General features: G+C 42.3%; 1 protein-coding gene across 3 annotated transcripts in view; it reads right to left on the minus strand.

The window, feature by feature from the left end:
• LOC128874602 (protein TANC2) overlaps positions 1-18,529 on the minus strand; it is a 72,510-nt gene that overhangs the window by 30,874 nt on the left and 23,107 nt on the right. Inside the window, exon 1 of one of the 3 annotated variants that reach the window (XM_054119477.1) lies at positions 13,328-13,611. The exons of the other annotated variants lie outside the window; for them this stretch is intronic. Coding sequence (XP_053975452.1) covers positions 13,328-13,391 — 64 coding nt within the window. The 5' untranslated portion in view covers positions 13,392-13,611. Of the gene's footprint in view, positions 1-13,327; positions 13,612-18,529 lie in introns of those variants that run through there. 3 annotated transcript variants of the gene reach the window in all.

Raw genomic sequence — 18,529 nt, forward strand, 5'->3', positions numbered from 1 at the left:
TTGTATTACATTTTTAAATGTACTTTTCACTACCTGAAAATGTCCTTGCACACCCTCCACAATTTTATCTCATCCTCCACTCCGATTTTCTACAGTCGAATGTCTAAAATCGCGAGACCTCGCTAATTAGTTCGAGGCTCCAAGAAGTCTAGGTCCGCCTCTGATGAAACCTGTCGTCCCAGGGCAACGTGCGATCGAAATACCGACGACCGTTCCACCCCGGGTAATCTCCCCCTGCGGCTTTCATTCGACGAGAAACGTAAAAGAAATAGAAGAAGGGTCCCGAAAACTCGATCCTGCGGCGATGCATTTCGACCGCGTCTCCTGACCTCGAAACCATACGGTGATCTCACAACGTCAGCTGTGACTCACTTTCTCGTGCCACCGAAAAACTCTTCGTTCTCGCTACGTCCCGTCGAATTAATGAGAATTTTATTTCAAGTGGACCCCACGCATAAGTCCCGTCCGCTTGAAGAAAGAAGCCGAAGAGACACGAGGAAATTCATCTTTTCACGGAGATCTAGCGATCGTTATCTCGCGTCAGTTCTCGTTAGGGGTCTCTTAAATCTTTGTCGGGGTTCTGTGGTGTTAGTGTGCTGATAGAGTTTGAATTCTTTTAGTGAAATTAAAATACTAATTATTGTTTATGTTGCTATAAAACGTCTTCTTTATACATGTGTATATATATGTATATAAGTACAGTGTACCTATAGTTCGTTTCATAAATATTCGTATCCTCTGTGTCTATTGAAGAAACTTGTCGAAATTAAATGATAGGTTTGATGCTTTTAAGAGAATTTTCGAATAAACTTTACATATGTGTATATTTATAATGGAACATTGATCTGTCATTTAATTTGGACAAATTTCTTCAATAGAAGGTACGAATATATATGAGACTGACTGACTCTTCAAACCAACCTCAAACTTATGCAAACACAAGCGATCTAAGAGTGACGACTAAGGAAACAAATAAAAAAAAAAATGAAAATCTATGAAAAGCATGAGCTTCCATAGACTAATGAATCCCATATTAAATCGTTTGCATCCAGAAATCGACAATTAACCAGAAGGCAGTCATTCGGCGGGAAACTTCAAAGTCGAAACGATGTTGCAAGAGGAATTCAAATAATTTTTGCCCGGTCCAGTCTTTATCATTTCAGAAATGACTCTTTCGCAACAATTTCCATAAACTTGCATTAAACTCTCTCAAGCCGAGCGCAGTATCCTGATAACGCAGGTTGATCGTGCTGCCTCTGATCGCTTTGTTATTCAATAATTGCTCTTACGCAACCGCCCCCTTTCCTGCGGCGAATCTTTATCGGCGGGACCGTGAGTCAATTTTTATCCACACTCCATAAAACTTTCTCTCCCCCTTCTTGGATCGAGCGTACTCCTTCTGCGTTGAACGCGTCCTTCGAGCAAGAATCGTTAGCGATCTTCATCTACACAGATTTTTATATTTCTCCTTCGTTTTTAAACGAGGTAAGAGTTGGGACACCTCCAGCCCCTTCATACTTTTCTAGTTCAACCCTTCGTGCTTGGAGAGTTTCGTTACAGGACGTGCAAAAAGGAATCACGTTGTGTTTAATAATATAACTTCTAAATCACGTAGTTTATCGAATATATACAGGGTGTTCAGGCTATTATTAGCCAGCGTTTTCCTCGTAAATGGTACATATGACAAAAAATGAAAGAGGAAAAATTTATACTGTTTTTCGTAAGGTGAACAGGTCTTCATTTCTCAGAAAATAGTACAAATACGAAAGATCGATACCTTGTTACATTGCACACAAAAAAAAACAGTATCTATAAATCTTTCCTCTTTCATTTTTTTGTCATATGTACCATTTACGAGAAGAACGCCGGCTAGTAATAGCCTGAATACCCTGTATACTTATTTATAATGAAAAATTTACTCGAAAAGATCAAAGCTATCGTTCGATTTAAAAAAAATTTCTTCAATACATCTACAATTATTTAAATCATTAAATCACTATTATTCAAAATATAAAGGGAACGCTTATGGGACCGACTGTATATACCACACATTTGATTTTTCCTTCTATTCGAATGAAAACCTTCAAGGCACTGTTCCATACGCTACCATCGCACACGTCGGAAAATTCTGCGCAAGTTTATCCTGCGTAATCGTCAACAGAATGGCCTTTACGATGTCTTCGCAAAGAGTCGAAACAATCGTGGCCACTGGTACATTTACGAGCCTGGCAGAGTCTGCCGAGCGGGTAAGAATAGAGGCTGAGGCTCGAGGCGGACACCAGTCCTGGTAGTCGCGTCTGGGACATCCATTCTCAGAAAGCTGCCGAGTTAATAGCCGATGTTGCCCCCGGCCCGTAGTAGGAAGAAGTCAAGTACGTTGGCCTCTCAGAGTCGCTTAGGACTCCCCAATTTCGGCCACCTCCGGATCTCTCCGCTCCCGGGGAGGGAACGCGCTCGTCGCGATTAAACCAGTTTTTGCCGCGGACGCGTTTCACACGCGGACTCTTAATTCCGTGGCATTATCCGACGCTTTATCTGGCTACGTCGGCCGCTGGACCGCGGAGGACCGCAATTCCACGAGTTTCGCCGCGGTCGGTCGTTTCGAAATTCGAGACCTTCTACCCTCTCTGGGAATGGGAAGTTGAGAGAGAAGCCGAGAGATCGTTTCGGGTACTCGAAATCGCCAGATGTCGGTTCATCTGCGGGGGTTATCGAGCCGATTTTTATTTAACGTGGATCGGAACGGCTGACCTTTGGCTGGAGCATTGTTTCTCGGCGTGGGCGGTTGACACCTTGATGTGGGCGATTATCCGACTACCTGATTTTAGGGGGCGATTGGTGTGGGCTTTATGTGGGCTAGGAAAATGTACAGTCAGTTAGTGTTCGTATCCTCTATGTCTATTAAAGAAAGTCTAAATTAAATTATAAGTTTCATGTATTCAATTAAATGTTTCATTACAAATGTGTACATTAATAAATTTTACTCATTTGTATACTTTTAATGAAAATAATACTGATTAAGCGTAGAAATTCACTTGAAAATTTGCGAAACAAGGAGATTTACGACTGTATGTATCTCTCAAAATTGGAACCAAATATTATTAAACATTGCAAACATCGCCGACTTTAAGAATTTCATCGGAACTTTAAATTCCGTGTATCTTATTTTTTTGTATAAGCACCAACAAATATTTTAATAAATACAATATTAATAATATTAATATTATATAATATAAAATAAAATATAAATAATTTAGTAAATAAAATAAATAAAATTATTTTTAAATGAAAAATTTCTTACAAATGTTCTAATATAATTATTTTGAAAAACATATATTTGTGGTAACTTATTTTATATGTGATATGATTGCCGAACAAAAAAAATGAAAACTGAAAAATAATAAAAACAACCATGTATTCAGTTGGACGCACATGTGCGTCATCCGCAGCGAAAGTGTCAAAGGGGGCGAATTAAGAAAAGGATCTGTCAAAGTAGTCGTCCAGACCAAAAGAAAAAATTGAGAAACACTGGCTCAAACTCCAAAAATGGCTAAATAACCGTGCCAATTTCGAATACCGTGCGATAATTTGTTTCCAAAACATGCGTTCCAGAAAAATGGCGCGGCAAATCACCGCAGCTCTGCCTCGAGGCCTTCTCTCTACCTCTGCTCTCTCAAATGAATCACTATGACTCAGTGAACTTAGCGTTGAACGAAACTTGCCAGAAATTGAAATGCAACCGTCTCGAAGGTGAGCTCGGTGCAATTATCGCTTCGTGGCGATCCCCGATGCCGAACGCAACGCTGTTGCCGCCCTTATCGAGCCGGGCTTATCGAGATTTGTGAAAAGATAACGGGTGACCTATAATAACAGCCGCCACGTATCGGTATATCGCGTCAGAAATCGCGTGGGACCTCGAATCGCAGTCCGGAATCGAACTTCCAAACGCTGTAGGTTACGTAACAACTTCGAACACGCTCGACGTCTTACGAAACGTTCGTTGAAATTTCCGCGCTCCCCTAATCGCCGCGTTTCATTCATAATCCGCGCGCCTGAACGGCAATTAAGTAACACAGCGGTGCGCAACTCGCCTGTGTGACAAATTAAATAAAATACAACGCGAATTTGGTTGATTATTAATGACAGAAAAAAATGTGCTATATTATTTATGCCGACAAACGAATGGAGAATAATAATAAACTGACTCGGAATCGGAAACTTAAAATTAGCGAAGGCATGCGCGATGGTTAAGTAAAATGAATTAATGCGTGAGAATTGCAACTTTGGGTTTATAGTAGAATTTATTATAACCGAATGACAGGAGGCAGTTTTTCAAAGGTATGGCTAAATAAAGAGAATGTCAAGAAATAAGAAGGGGAAAAAAGTAAATTCAATTTTTTTTAAAGCAATGCTTTATGCGAAATAAAATCATTCCAAACGTGCCTAGAAAAATTTAACCTAAACTAGGAATTTATACCATTCTGCAAATATTATAACAACAACTTCAGGGATTCGCATCGTCCAAAACTAGTCTAACCTTTCTAAAAGAAACAAGAATAATGAACCTCATATAAAACACTGGATAAAACAATAAAACAAACCACGATATATTATTTATTGCGCGATATCCCAAGGGGTGTATGCGACTGAAGATAATCTAAATAAGAAAAGAAAAGAAAAGTTTGCGATAAATGTTATTTTATTTGAAAAAGAGTATCCTTCTTCGTTCAGAGTGAAACGATACTTTTATGTTCAACTACCTCGATAAATCGACCTGGAATGGTTTGATTAGGGTTTGCGCACCCCTGAAGTAACGAGTGTTCGACAGAGACGGGAAAAAGGAAAAAGAGGGACAGCTCCGAGCAGGAAGTTTGAGAAACTGGATCCCCGATCGCGGTTACGCCTCGAGATAGAAAGAAAATCCACGGCTTACTATGGGAGGGGGTGAGGGGGTTGGCCAGCCGGGGGATAAGATAACTGGCTCGCGGCGAAAGAATAAAGTGAATGGTTTAATTTGTGGAACTGGTCCTGGTCGATTCGCAATCTGTCACGGGCTGTCTCGTTCCATTGATTGCGACATAAGTCACCGCGGAAAAGCGTTCCAAGCCTGAACGACAGGTTTCCCGGGCAGGTTGCACCCTCGGCCTCGATTACTCGCGCGACTTTGAAGCGGGGAAAATAAAACACGACGCGAGAACCGAACGTATAGTCCGAGAGCCCGCGACATAAAATTTCGGCCAATTTCATTACAAATATATCCTTTTGCTATTTTACTGTTTTCTACTAAAGAATAAAAATAATCCAAGTCTGGCATTTCTGTCGCGAGCTCTCGGACTAGTACGATCGCTCGAAAATAATAACGTTTCTTCGATTTTGATTTAATTTCAAAGACTTCGTATCCTTCTCTTGGGAAGTAATCGAGAAACATTTACGTAGAAAAATTGGTCGAGACTTCGGGGTAGAAAAGATGGTCGAGGCTCTAGTCCAGAGACTTTTGGGAATCGATAGGAACAGATCTTGACAAAGACAGGTATTCAAGTGGCTTCCCCTATATTCACAGATCAGAACTATGATAAAAGATCTATTACCTATGTAAGCGACTGTATAGGGAATAGATACAAAGGTAATAAGTAGACTGCGGATCTTTATGCAAAATAAAATCTTCGCGAACGTGCCTACTAAAATTGAACCTAAATTGGAATTTGTTTTATTCCGCAAATATTAGGTCGTCCTAAACGTTCGTGCCATTTATACTTCTATTTCTTAAATTAATATGTTAAACATACTCTTAAGTGTCACGAGAAAAGATAATCTGTCTCATTTCACAATAGTTTCTCACCTCTCTCGCATGGTCATTATACCGTTACTAGAAAATTTCTGTGGTTTTTTATTAAATTTCGACACAGTCTTCGGCACGAACTTATGGGACGACCTAATATTATAACACGAACTCTAACTTTCAATCTTTTTTAGATTTTTTGCATATTGTTTGCATTTTGTAGTTTCTTGCGCATTCAAATTTTCTACGAATGCATAAAGATCCTCGGTCTAGTAATAAGTTTGGGTAATATGCGTGGCGGGAGAGTCTCGTGCTCTCTCATAAAATAGGAGCGGCGGGAGAGGAGAAAGAGAGAAAGATTTCGAGATTTCGAGTTCGGAAGAAGAACGGTGTGCGATTGCGAATCGGCGTGCGTGTCGAGTAATGTTTATCGCGATTATCTAGTACCAGTGATTGATAAAGATATATCGAGTTTGTGTCTAAGAGGAAAACAATCGAATTGCGTTTTATTTATAAAAAAACCTCACACCTATATTTATTCTTATCGAAAGAGCTCATTTACGAGTGAAATGGCTTACGTTGATTTTTGGTAACGAAAAGTAATACTTATGGAACGGCTTGTGAGAAAAGGTGGGCTTACTCGGCCTTCGATTGCCTGAAACATCCTCTTTCCTGTACAAGGAGGCTGATAAATTAAGCGATAAGAACAGAAACTCTCCTTTATTTGAATATTCGACACGTGATCGGACACCTTGGCGAGAACACGCGAAAAGGACTTAAGAGACGTGCTAAGTGAGGCGTTATATCGTCTCGTAGTAAGGACTCGGCGTTGACTTTACATAAACATATTTAAGATAGCCGGAAGGGGGAGATTTGAAATTCAAGATAACACTTGAAAATAATAAAGAAACATTTAGAAATAACAACATACAGCGTACAACCATATCATTGTTTTTGCAGTAAAAATAGATATATACTGTTACGCTTTTTTATAATTAAATTCGTAAAACATCATTTATGATTAAATCTTTATGCATTTATAGGAAATTCGAATGGACAGAGAAACTACAAAATGCACGCGATGTGCAAGAATATTAAAAAAAAAAAAAAAACATTGAACGTAACGTTCATATTATAATATAAATTTCCATTTAGGTTAAATTGTCGTAGGTACGTTCGCAATGGTTTTATTTTGCGTAAAGGATCGCTTTAAGAAATATTCCAAATAAATGCTCGATCGATAGGAGAATCTCCCGATCAGCCTGGAATTCTTTTCCCAAGCGACAGCGTCGCGTGAGGCTTGATTCATCGACTGGCAATGGCCCCGACGGGTACCGTACGGTGTATTTTCAATGAAGCTGGTAGTTCCTGTCGATGACGCGCACCGCGAATGCATCTATTAAAAATACGATCCGGTGTGGGTCGGTTGTCAGTCGCATACTCGACGCGTCGACGTGTATCGAGGCTGGAATCCAGCGATTTCTTGATTTCACTCGACAGCTACCATCTCTTCGTTACAGATTCTCCTGCATCGAACACTCACTGATATATGCACTCAATTCGCCGCCATAACGCTTCACTTTGCGTCCTTATTTCTCGCCCGACCTCTAATACTAGAGATATCCACACAAAAAATATAGACGCACTAAATTTGTGTGTCTGTTTGAATTTGTATTATTTTATTTTTAATTGTATCGTTCATTTCCAATTCAAATACCCACAAGTGCTTTTTGCATCGAACACTCACTGATATATGCACTCAATTCGCCGCCATAACGCTTCACTTTGCGTCCTTATTTCTCGCCCGACCTCTAATACTAGAGATATCCACAAAAAAAATATAGACGCACTAAATTTGTGTGTCTGTTCGAATTTGTATTATTTTACTTTTAATTGTATCGTTCATTTTCAATTCAAATACCCACAAGTGCTTTTCGAATATATAAAATGGCGTAAGTTATAAAATGTTAGGTCTCGATAACAGTATAGTAGCTTTAATACTCCTTGTTTTTATATTTATGTATGTATTTGTTCCATTACACTTGCGCAATGGAGGCGTTACATATAAATAAACAGAAATGTATCGGGATGTTTAAGCGCGATTAAGGCGGAAGTGCATATTATTATCCTCTTGCACGAGCACGCGCCACCCTCGTATAAATTAGCACCATTAGCATCAGTTTGCGATTGATTATAAATTGCTTGGAAACACGCTGTTATTATTTTCTGCCCAAACACACTTTGCTCGTCCGTGAGCACAGATTCAAAAATGAGAAGTTACGAGACATTCGTTGATAGGTTTAATGGTTTTTTGGATTTTTACTTTGGTTACTTTTTACAATTGTTCGTGATTTAGACGTGTGCCAGGTGGTTTTCTGTACATTGTGCCATGGGTTTAAAAAGGTTAAGAACCACCGTTATAGGCGATATCACGGGCTGGAAGGTTTCGTGTGTTCACGCAACGTGACGATGTGTTTCCGTCTTTAGTGTCTGGTGCGCGTTAGCGTATTATCCTGGAGAGAGGTTGTGTCGTAAAACAAGCCAAGTTATGACTTTCTACATGAAAATACTCCCGAGCTACTAGCAATCGAGTCCATTGATAACCTGTACAATACTTTTCCCACCCCTCCTCAGGCATACAGACTCTGTATTACAGAGTACTTTGGGGAGTCTGAGGGGATGTTTCCAAATAGTAATCAAATTTAGAGATACAAATTCAGAATAATGGTTACTCGACTATTGGTCAATTGGTAAATTAACATCTGTCACGAACAGTTGCGAAAATTATTTACTTCTAAAGTGAGATACACATGGCTCACACGACTGTGTTTATAGCATCAGAAATGCATAGATTGATAGAACCAGATTGATGACGCACATTCTATTTATTCTTCAAGGCTGATATCTTTAAGTTTTCTATTCATCCGTGGCATAACTTCGTTAAATACTTCTCAACTTTACTCAGAATTGTACACAGGAAATCGTTTGTACTGAGCGTACAACACGGGGATGATAAGATGACACCTGAAAGGTATACTACAGTACATGATTACTACAGCTTTGAAAATAGATAGTGCAGAAGCAAGTTCTTAGTACCTAGTTCCCCATTCCAATAATTTCCATGTATTGCACCTGAGACTATAAAAAATCCAGTAATTTTAAAAAATTCACAAGGGCTGTAGCGTGTGCCTACACAGCTATAGGTGTACCTGAGCTATAGGAGTGTCAGTGGGTCTCAACAGATATGTCAAGACATGTAAAAAGTTAAGGATTGACGTAAAACAATGTAAAAAAAAAAACACACACATACGTGCAAGCCTGATGATTCTAAGCAATCCTAGACTAGTAGGCGCAATAATGAACCCAAAACAGAGTTTAAAACCTTATAAAGGCAGGAAAGAAAGAAAGAATTTGAAAAAGAAGTCCAAAGTGAATTGAATTAACTCGATAGTGGTAAACTCCAAGGAAAAATGAAGGAGAGAGAAGTTGATCTGCGACGAAAATAATTCAACGACTGTATCCACACAACCGCGAGCGTTCCGTCACGCTCCAAAAAGTAGGCGTCAATTACGCCATTTAATTGGGTGCAACAGGTGGCCGGTGACCGCGGCGGTGTTCCGCGAGCGCCCCTTTTTCGAAATAATAAGTTTCCTGGGAACCTGTCGGACGCGCGAACCGAAAACGGAAGCGGCTGGTTCCACTTGGTCGCAGAGGCGCGCGACCGAGCGTCTGCGCGACCAGTTTTCCGCCGTTTCGCTCGCTCGCTCGCCGTACCGTCGAACGCACTCGTCCAGGGGCAATGTTAAACTCTTCGCGACTCGTCTCTGGGCATGAGTCACTTGCCCCGATACGTTCCAGACGATTTCGCGTAGCGACAAGGCCCACAAATGGTGGGGACTCTGACGTAACGATTGAAGAGCTACTTTGGTAAAACAAACGCACGCGTACGCGGTATTCTGCGAGTCTGGTGCGAAGGTACCGAGTAGGTAGTACTTTCTTTTTGGAGTAATGTAGGTCTGAGCGAGGCTGAAGTAGAAGATTTTGGTTTGGAGGTGTTTGAAGTTGAGAATGGAGAACTATGTATGGAGACTTTCGAGCAAATTATTTTTGCAAGTCTTTCTGTAGGTTCCAAGAGTCCCGGTACAACAGAAAATGGGATTCTTCATCAAGTAACATAGACTTCAATGAGGCTGTCGTAACAAATTTTGGGTTGGAGGTGTTTGAAGTTGGGAATAGGGGACTATCTTTGGAGGCTTTTGAGCAAATTATTTCTACAGGTCTTTCTGTAGGTTCCACAAGTCCTGGTACAACAGAAAACGGGATTCTTCATCAAGTAACATAGACTTCAATGAGGCTGTCGTAACAAATTTTGGTTTGGAGGTGTTTGAAGTTGGGAATAGGGGACTATCTTTGGAGGCTTTTGAGCAAATTATTTTTGCAAGTCTTTCTGTAGGTTCCAAGAGTCCTGGTACAACAGAAAATGGGATTCTTCATCAAGTAACATAGATTTCAATGAAGCTGCCATTGCATATTTTGATTTGGAAGTGTTTGGAGTTGGAAATAGGGAAATATCTTTTGACCCTATCGAGCAAATTATTTTTGCAGGTCTTTCTCCACGTTCCGCGAGTTCTGGCACAACAGAAAATGAAATTCTTCATTGGATATGAACTGGTACCTATTTTCTACATATATAGCCTTTCGATTAAGCTCTAAGATCTCCATCAAAATGCTTTATAAAAACTGGATTGGCTCTTAGACGTTAATGCACTGCGTTTCCTTTTTATTTTCATCGACCTCCATCTGGTACTCTGAATTACAGTGGTAACTTGCTATAACGTCGATAGGCATGCATTTATACCGAAGAAACTCTCGTTGCACGCGAATGCATCAAATTGTTCAACGGAAATGGCGATCGGGGAGGAGTTTGGGGAGAAAATTGAATCGAGGCGGCTCAAAGCCTTCAGACGGAAAAATTACTGTGATCCCGCTGAATGTCGAGCGATCTTGAGCGCGCGGCAACCCCTCATTACCACTGGCTAGACTCTTCACCGTTTTAGTGTTCCTCCCTTCGGATCGACCGGACGAAGCCTCGAGAATTCGACGCTAATTTCGTCGCTTCTTAGTACAAAGTCACGAATTTGGTTGTAGTTCGAATATACGTTGCAATTGAACGTGTCTCAAAGGATTCTTCAAAATTTAAAAATTGTTGATGAGTAATTCCTGCACTGAAAGTATTCATTACTCTTTCTTTTTGTATTTGTATCAAAGAAGTTAAGAAAAGACGCGAATATACTCTTATTTGCTAGCGTCAATGTATAGCAATTATAGATCTAGCCACTCGACACAATCTATCGATAAATGTTACTACAATTTTTAAATAGAATCGCTCCATTTCAAGAATTACGAAAAGTCCCATAAAACACGCGCGCCTTTACCTGCGGAATGTCCAAATTCCACACAAATCGAATCGATCCGAGTACTATCAAATGACCCAGAGCCGCTATCACAGCTCTCTCTATCTGGAATGATCATCGAGAACGAGAGACACGCTAATGGCCGACCTTGTAGCGGTCGATTTGTAGAAACATTTCAGCGAGATAATCGTGTCCTCGATGATAACGAGTGGCGCGCAATCTAAGCGCCATTGGATCAGCCAGTTCGCTTGGTTCGCGATAGGCGCAGCATTCCTTTGGTCGTCGAACCCCTCGAATCCGACTGCATTCTTCGTTAATTAAAACTATCCCGCGCGCGAACGATGGCGAACCTTTCGCGTTTCCGATACGTTTCGCCTATAACCGAGCGACTCGTCGCGTAAACGCTGGTCTCATCCTGTCGAGGCTAATAAGTCCATTTTGCGTTACCCGCAGACGATGGAAACCGACGATAAGTCCGCGTGCAGCTAGGTAAAGACAAAAAATCCTGCACCTGCTCTTGTCGTTAACGCTCGTGTAGCCTCTTGGTAATCACTTAGGCCCTTATAGGGGCTCCATCACCGTGAGTCGATCCTCATTGTGCCTAAAGCGACCTCGCTTCCACCAGGCACCTGGAGAACATCAAAGACAACGTTCGAGACTTCGCGTCGGAACCCATTCCGAACGTAGTCTGGGAACCGGGGATAGTCTCCCAGCCCTGGAAACTGTGATCCCTTGTTTCTAGTTAGCGAGAACCGAGATCCCCCGCAAGATCGGATCAGTGACACTCGGCTGACCGCGGACAGGCCTTCTGTGAGGCCAAGATCTCCGAGGGCTGATGAAAATATCGCTAGTCAACGCTTTCGTAGACCGTAGGCCTCTCAGTCGGGCTGAAAAGCCACGGGAACTCGACATCTGAGAAGATAATCGATCGAAAGAAACGTTCCGACACCTCTGTGAAAGGTTGCTCCAGCGTACGAGTGATCATTGCGACGCCAAGCCCATTGCCAACTCGTGCTGTCGATATCAGAGCTTGAGATATTGAGGGATATTGGGTGGATAGAGGGTTGAAGTTTTCTAGGGGCTTAGAAACCTCGGATTTTGGAATTTAAGTTGATCCCAAGCCCATTGCTAACCCGTGCTATTGGTAGCAGAGCTTGGTCGTAGGGATATTGGATGGATAGAGGGTTGTTGAAGTCTTCTAGGGACTTAGAAAACTCAGATTTTTGAATTTAACTCTTTGCACTGGAGAGGTGACTCTCAGTCACCATTAGGTTTCGCGCAGCAAATTTACAATATCTAATGTTTCTATAGGTTTAATTTCTTTGGAGCTCGAAGTGTCGATAAAATGATTGTCGGTGACGTAAAGGTGACCTGCTTCTCAAATCTCGATAGCTCAGCATTCGTGGGAATAGAATGCTAAGAAACATCTCGAGTTGCTGGTAGATACCAGAGAAAAAGGCGTCGAGTGCAAAGGGTTGAGTTGGTCCCAAGCCCATTGCCAACTTGTGCTATCGGTACCAGAGCTTTGTCGTAGGGATACTGTGTGATAGAGGGTTGAAGTCTCCTAAGGGCTTAGAAAGCTCAGATTTTGGGATTTAAGTTGGCCCTAAGAGTCGTATTTGAGACACTTTCAAACTCGAAACCTGATCAAACTTAACTCAATGGGACTCGAGGTGCCAGGACCTGGTGAATGCAAATGCAATAATGAATATAGTTATATTTTTGGAGTCAAAGAGTTTTATAAGATCTCACAGTCTTAACGCGACGGAGTGAATTGTTAGGACGAGACTAGACGATTAGACTACCACTCAGATCTAGAGCCTAGTCAGCAGGTGCCACCTGATACCCTGGACAATACTTCTTATCATCTCTACCGAACCTCTCTCATCTTTTTATGCGATGCAAAGTGAGGCCCAAGCCATCAACCATACTTAAACAAATCAATTAAGATCCCCTACGCTAACAGTCCAGGCATGAAGTGATCAAGATCGAGTATTCCCATCTCCAGAACCGATCCACAGGTGTTCCGACCTGCCAAACTCGATAAAAAAGCCCAACCCCATGCTTTCTACCATCCCTATCAACTCTCGCGCCTCTCTTGAGCCTTTTTCGCAACCGAATCCCCTAAACTCACCTAGGACGGAGAGGCTGAGTCCAGATCCAGGCCTGGGCGATCTGTGCCTGTCTGGAGGCGCCATGGCGTAGCTTGTCACGGGTGTAGGGCGCCTTAATCCAGTGGCAGGCTCGTTTCTTTCATCGCACGGTCACACACACGGTCACGCGCGAGCAGGATGATCGAGGTTCGTCGACACTGGATCGCGATCGTGATAGGGTCCCTCGGTCGGCAGGTCTCAGAACGATTCTCTAAGCTTGAAATCGCGACGTGCGCTAACCCCGCGGCATTGCGTCATCCTAATCTAGTGGTTCCCGCGCGTGCACTCCAAATGGACCAGGCGCGTCGAGGTCGCAGCAGCGGTTAGGTCGTAACGCACGGAACGCTGGTCGAGCACTGACTGCCAGACGCGAACGCTCGCCACCTCGGCACCGGTCTACTCGCGTGACGCCTGATTGGCTGATTGGCCCGACCCGTCGACCGGCTCGACTGGATAGATGCTGGGTTACCAGAAGACTCGGTCCGTTCCTCACGGTCGTTCTTCCTCGCTGGTCTTGTGTCTGGTCGCGCGCGCGCATGCGCCTCGCGCCGTCTCGGGTTCCCTATCGAGTCTTCTGCTCCTCGAGGACCGCTCGACGTGTACGCCCTCGTAGACTCCTCAGGGCTCCGGGCCCTTTTCTCGCTGGGGGAATTTTAATTGTCCCACCTGAGCTGGTACAGGCAGACTCAAAATAACACAGGGTGAATTAACCCTTTGCGATCCAAATTTTATGGTTGGAAACCATTTTGGTTTCGTTTTTCACTTTTAAATGTAATCAGACGGAAGTTAGTCGCTCAGCTCGGGGACAGGCTTTGTGTTTGAGTACAGTGTACTCGGTACACTATTCGCTGAGCTACGGGATTGTGTTAACGTTTGATCACATTGGTCGCTGAGCTTTCAGATCAGTTTTGCCTTTTCTGTATTCTAGTAAGTCGGTTTTCAACCGCTGTCGTTCAATCTATGGTTGAGGACCTGTAAGTTTTTTGATTTCGGTACACTTTTGTCGAGCCTCACTCGACACAGGATTGCAAAGAGGTAAACGGGAGAGGATTATATTATTAAGTTCTTTAGCTTGTTTTTGTTTTTGGGTGACGGAGCTGGTAGCAACTTTACGTGAAGTATAGAAGTTTTCGCTTTACTTTGGATACTCTTAAGAAATATATTCGATGTTCATAGTTTGTGATAACTAGACTGCGGATCTTTATGCAAAATAAAATCTTCGCGAACGTGCCTACAAAAATTGTACCTATATAGAAATTTATTTTATTCTGAAAATATTATAACATGAATTTCACTTTCAATCTTTTTTATATTCTTGCATATTGTTTGCATTTTGTAGTTTCTTGCATATCCAAATTTCCTATAAATGCATAAGGATCCGCAGTCTAGTGATAACGAAAAATAAAATGGAGGTCGGTATCGTATACAATCAGTCCCATAAATTTTCGTACTCTCTATGTCTATTTGTATTTGAAAAAATTTGTTTAAATTAAATGGTAGGTTCGATGTTTCCAAGTGTATATTTGTATAAATATGTTGATGTTATATATAAATTTATAAGCTTACTCGTATGTATAAGCTTACTCATATACACGTTTATAATGAAAAATTCATTTAGTGATATCAAAACTATTATTTAATCTAGCCAAACTTATTCAATAGACATAGAGTATATTTGTATAAAAATATACTGACTGTAAAATTGCAATCATATGCATAAGTAAAATAGGAATCCTACAGTGCAACGAAAATCACAAATATTTTATAGAGACTTACCATCGGGAAAATATAGACAACAACTCTCCTACGTATACTTTTTTAAAAATGTTACTCTTCCATATTAAAAGAGCAGTGAGCTATGCTACCCCTCACCACGGTACTCCAATACCACTCAAGAGTAGAATAGGCTAAACTGATCGTATCTATCGTGAATTACGGTTTGTCTTCTGTTGCCCTATCAGATGACACGTCGCCAAGACAAGTGAGTTTATTGGACGTAATCATGGAGAGTATTTCTGTCCAAGGTGACGACTCTGCGCCTCTTCCCATTCTGACGTCACCCGCTGTCGGACGGTTAGGTGTCGCGTAGATTACAGGTGGACAACGGGACAGTTCTACCGTGACGAATGACGCTAACCGACGTTTCAGGGGGTCTTTGATCCCTCTGACCCTTTCGGATATCGAGGGTACGGCTCTTGTAACCCACCTGTCCTTGGGGTCTTGTCCTTCCTAACAAAGGAGGGATCTTGTACCAGGTGATTCGAATGATTTCGAAACATGCCACTTGTTTCCCTAAAATGTTGCAGCGGGATCGTTTCAATCTAGGTGATTTGCTCGGTCCAAGGATAGGAATGTTTGCCACTCTTATCGCGGTGACTTCATCGTTGTTGACATAACGTAGTCGTCGCGGGGATACAACTGGAGGACTGCAGTTCCAGGGAGCTTACGATCTACACTTCTGCCCTGCGAGGGCAGCTCTGAGTTCTCGCGGATCCCCTTCGTGGCTTGCTCCTTCTTTCGGACCACTTTTTTCCGGACAGGAATTTTAATTGTGCCAACGTAGATACAGGTTGATCCAAACTGCTCTGGGCTGCAGGTTAGGGGGGCCAGTGGTCGTTAAGTGCAGGGGAGTCTGGCTCTCAACCAAAATAAATACCTACTCCATTTTGAGGAAATTGCTTTCATTAGCCCCTGGGTCTGTATAGAATATAAAAATTCTTTTCCTTTTAAACTTAATTCCAACTAATTTTTCTTTCAAAATTTCTGTCCTACGAATTAATAGAATGAAACATTTGTCAACATAGCTCGAGAATTATATACACAGTCAATCACATAAATATTCGTACCCTCTGTGTCTGTCGAAGAAGTTTGACTGAATTAAATAATAGTTTCGATATAACCAAATGAATTTTTCATTATAAAGATGTATATTGTCCGTGTAAGAAGTATTCGTACAGCAACAAAATAAATTGTTTCTGTGCGAATACTTATTACACTGACATACAGGGTGCCTCAGAATTAGTGTAAGAACCGGAAATGGGGGATAGCTGAGACGATTCTGATCCACAATTTCTTTTGCAGAATTAAATAATAGTGTTGATATTACTAAATGAATTCTTCTGACAACGAAACACGACATCATTTCCATACTGCTTCAACCATCTGCGCAACGATAGATTGAAATCCGCACCTGACAGTCCCGCGAGGGTTAATCCAGGTGCGTTTAACGATCGCGTTTGCAAATCTAGTCGTTCGAGTTCGCTGAAAGTGATTGCGGTCCGAATACGACGCAGAAAGCGTACGTACGCAAGCGTCGAGCTGGTTATGCAACCGACTTATTTAATAAAACAAAGTTACGGCCAGTATCGAGTGGTAATAGCGCGCTCCGGGGAATGCTACTGTTGTTCAGCTGTCCAATGCCGAGAAATTGACGCAGCCGCTCGTTTATCCGCGAGGCGTGAATGCATTTAGATACCACGTGCATGCAAAGTCCCCTCGAAGTCCTTGCACGGCACGCATCAAGAACCAGGACACCTAAGAAGCAAAGGGGCTTGGAAACTAAGGTTAACATTTGCTATTCGATCCTCGGGAAGGTTAATCGAACCATGGTTGGCATTCGAGCAATCAATTTATAAATGTATTAAATAAAATGCGAGGTAAGGGGTTTCTTTGTGAAAATAAAGGAAGGGTGTAAAAGATAGATTGTTTTATACAGTCCCGTAAGAATTTGTAGTACGAAATTTCCGTACCGTCTATATCGATCGAAGAAATTTATCTAATTTAACACGTTCACGCCGGGGCTGTTATTTTTGTTTCTCGCCATGGGGCGGCGCAACGATGGACGCCATTTGATAGACCTGCGGGAACGAACCACCGGTGGTACACACCGGCGTGAATGTGTTAAATGTTAGGCTCCATGTTTCCAAATCAATCTTCCATTATAAATCACAAATTCATTTGGAAACATGAAGCATTTATTTAAATTAGAAAAATTTCTTTAATAAATATAGAGAGACCGAATACTTATGGGACTGACTGTATATGATCAATTTTGAACTTCTTAGTTCTATTCTTATTTGAGTTTCAAGAAGAAGAAAGCTAAATATAGCGGATGGAGTGAATGTAGATTAGCAATAACCTTGTTAATCCTCTTTTCTCAAGGATTCTTCATGAGGATACTTAAGGAATATCGACACGAGACATCGTCCATCTTGTAGCACACCAGTGGTACCATCTATTCAACAACAAGATGGAAGTGGCTCCAAAGTAGTACGTATTCCTTATTCATGCTTCTTCCTACCCTAACTTCCTATACCTCTGGGCGTCTTCAGAATTCCACAGAGACAAGTCAAGCAAACTCGAAGGAAATAGCCCTAACGATCCTCTTTTCTGGATCTGGGAATAGTAAGCACCCCGGAAAATCCTCGGGAATCCTCCGTTCTTGAGGCCTCGCGAGGATCCTCCAGGAACGAGCTAATCGGTCCCGCGAATCGCCCACCCTCCAGCACACGCCAGAAGGTGCTAATTACGCGATTATTCGACGGAAGTAACAGGGGACGCGTACTCTTGGCCGCGGCGTAGCTCGTCCCACGCGTATCGACGCGTGTACGCCTACGGTCGCGTAACGCGCGAGCGGAACAAAGGCACGGAGCCGCGTGGTCTGCGATCCAGGACCACGCGGATCCGTCGATCGCCGACTCGAGAATCGTATCGCTGTTCGCCGAGGCCGAAATCGAGGACGCCGTTGTCCGCGTAATTTTAGAAAAGCCCAGAATCGATTCTGCCCGCGAAGCAGGTGTACACCTCGTCGAGATACAGCGTTTAGACTGGCCTTACAGCGAACAGCGCTTTCTACTTTCACGTCGAGCCGCTGTGTCCGATGCACGCGCGATGGGATCTTTATTATTTGGAGGAACACCCCAACGAGGCGTTCCTTGACGTAGGTTTGCTTTTTTCTAGAGTTATTGCTCTGGCAATTGTGGAACAGCCGCTTGGTGAGACTTTGTTGCTGGTATTTCATTCTTTAGATGTTGTATTGTATTGTTCGTATTGTAGGTTCCCTTGTTATTGTATTCCTTGGCGCCCCCGCTAGGGATGTAGGGCTCATGAAATCACTGCAGCTGCGACCAAGCTCAGGTACAGACCCTGAAGCCCACCAAAATGCATTGACAGTAGGTACATCT

This window comes from Hylaeus volcanicus, chromosome 4 (assembly GCF_026283585.1).
Source record: "Hylaeus volcanicus isolate JK05 chromosome 4, UHH_iyHylVolc1.0_haploid, whole genome shotgun sequence".
NCBI lineage: Eukaryota > Metazoa > Arthropoda > Insecta > Hymenoptera > Colletidae > Hylaeus > Hylaeus volcanicus.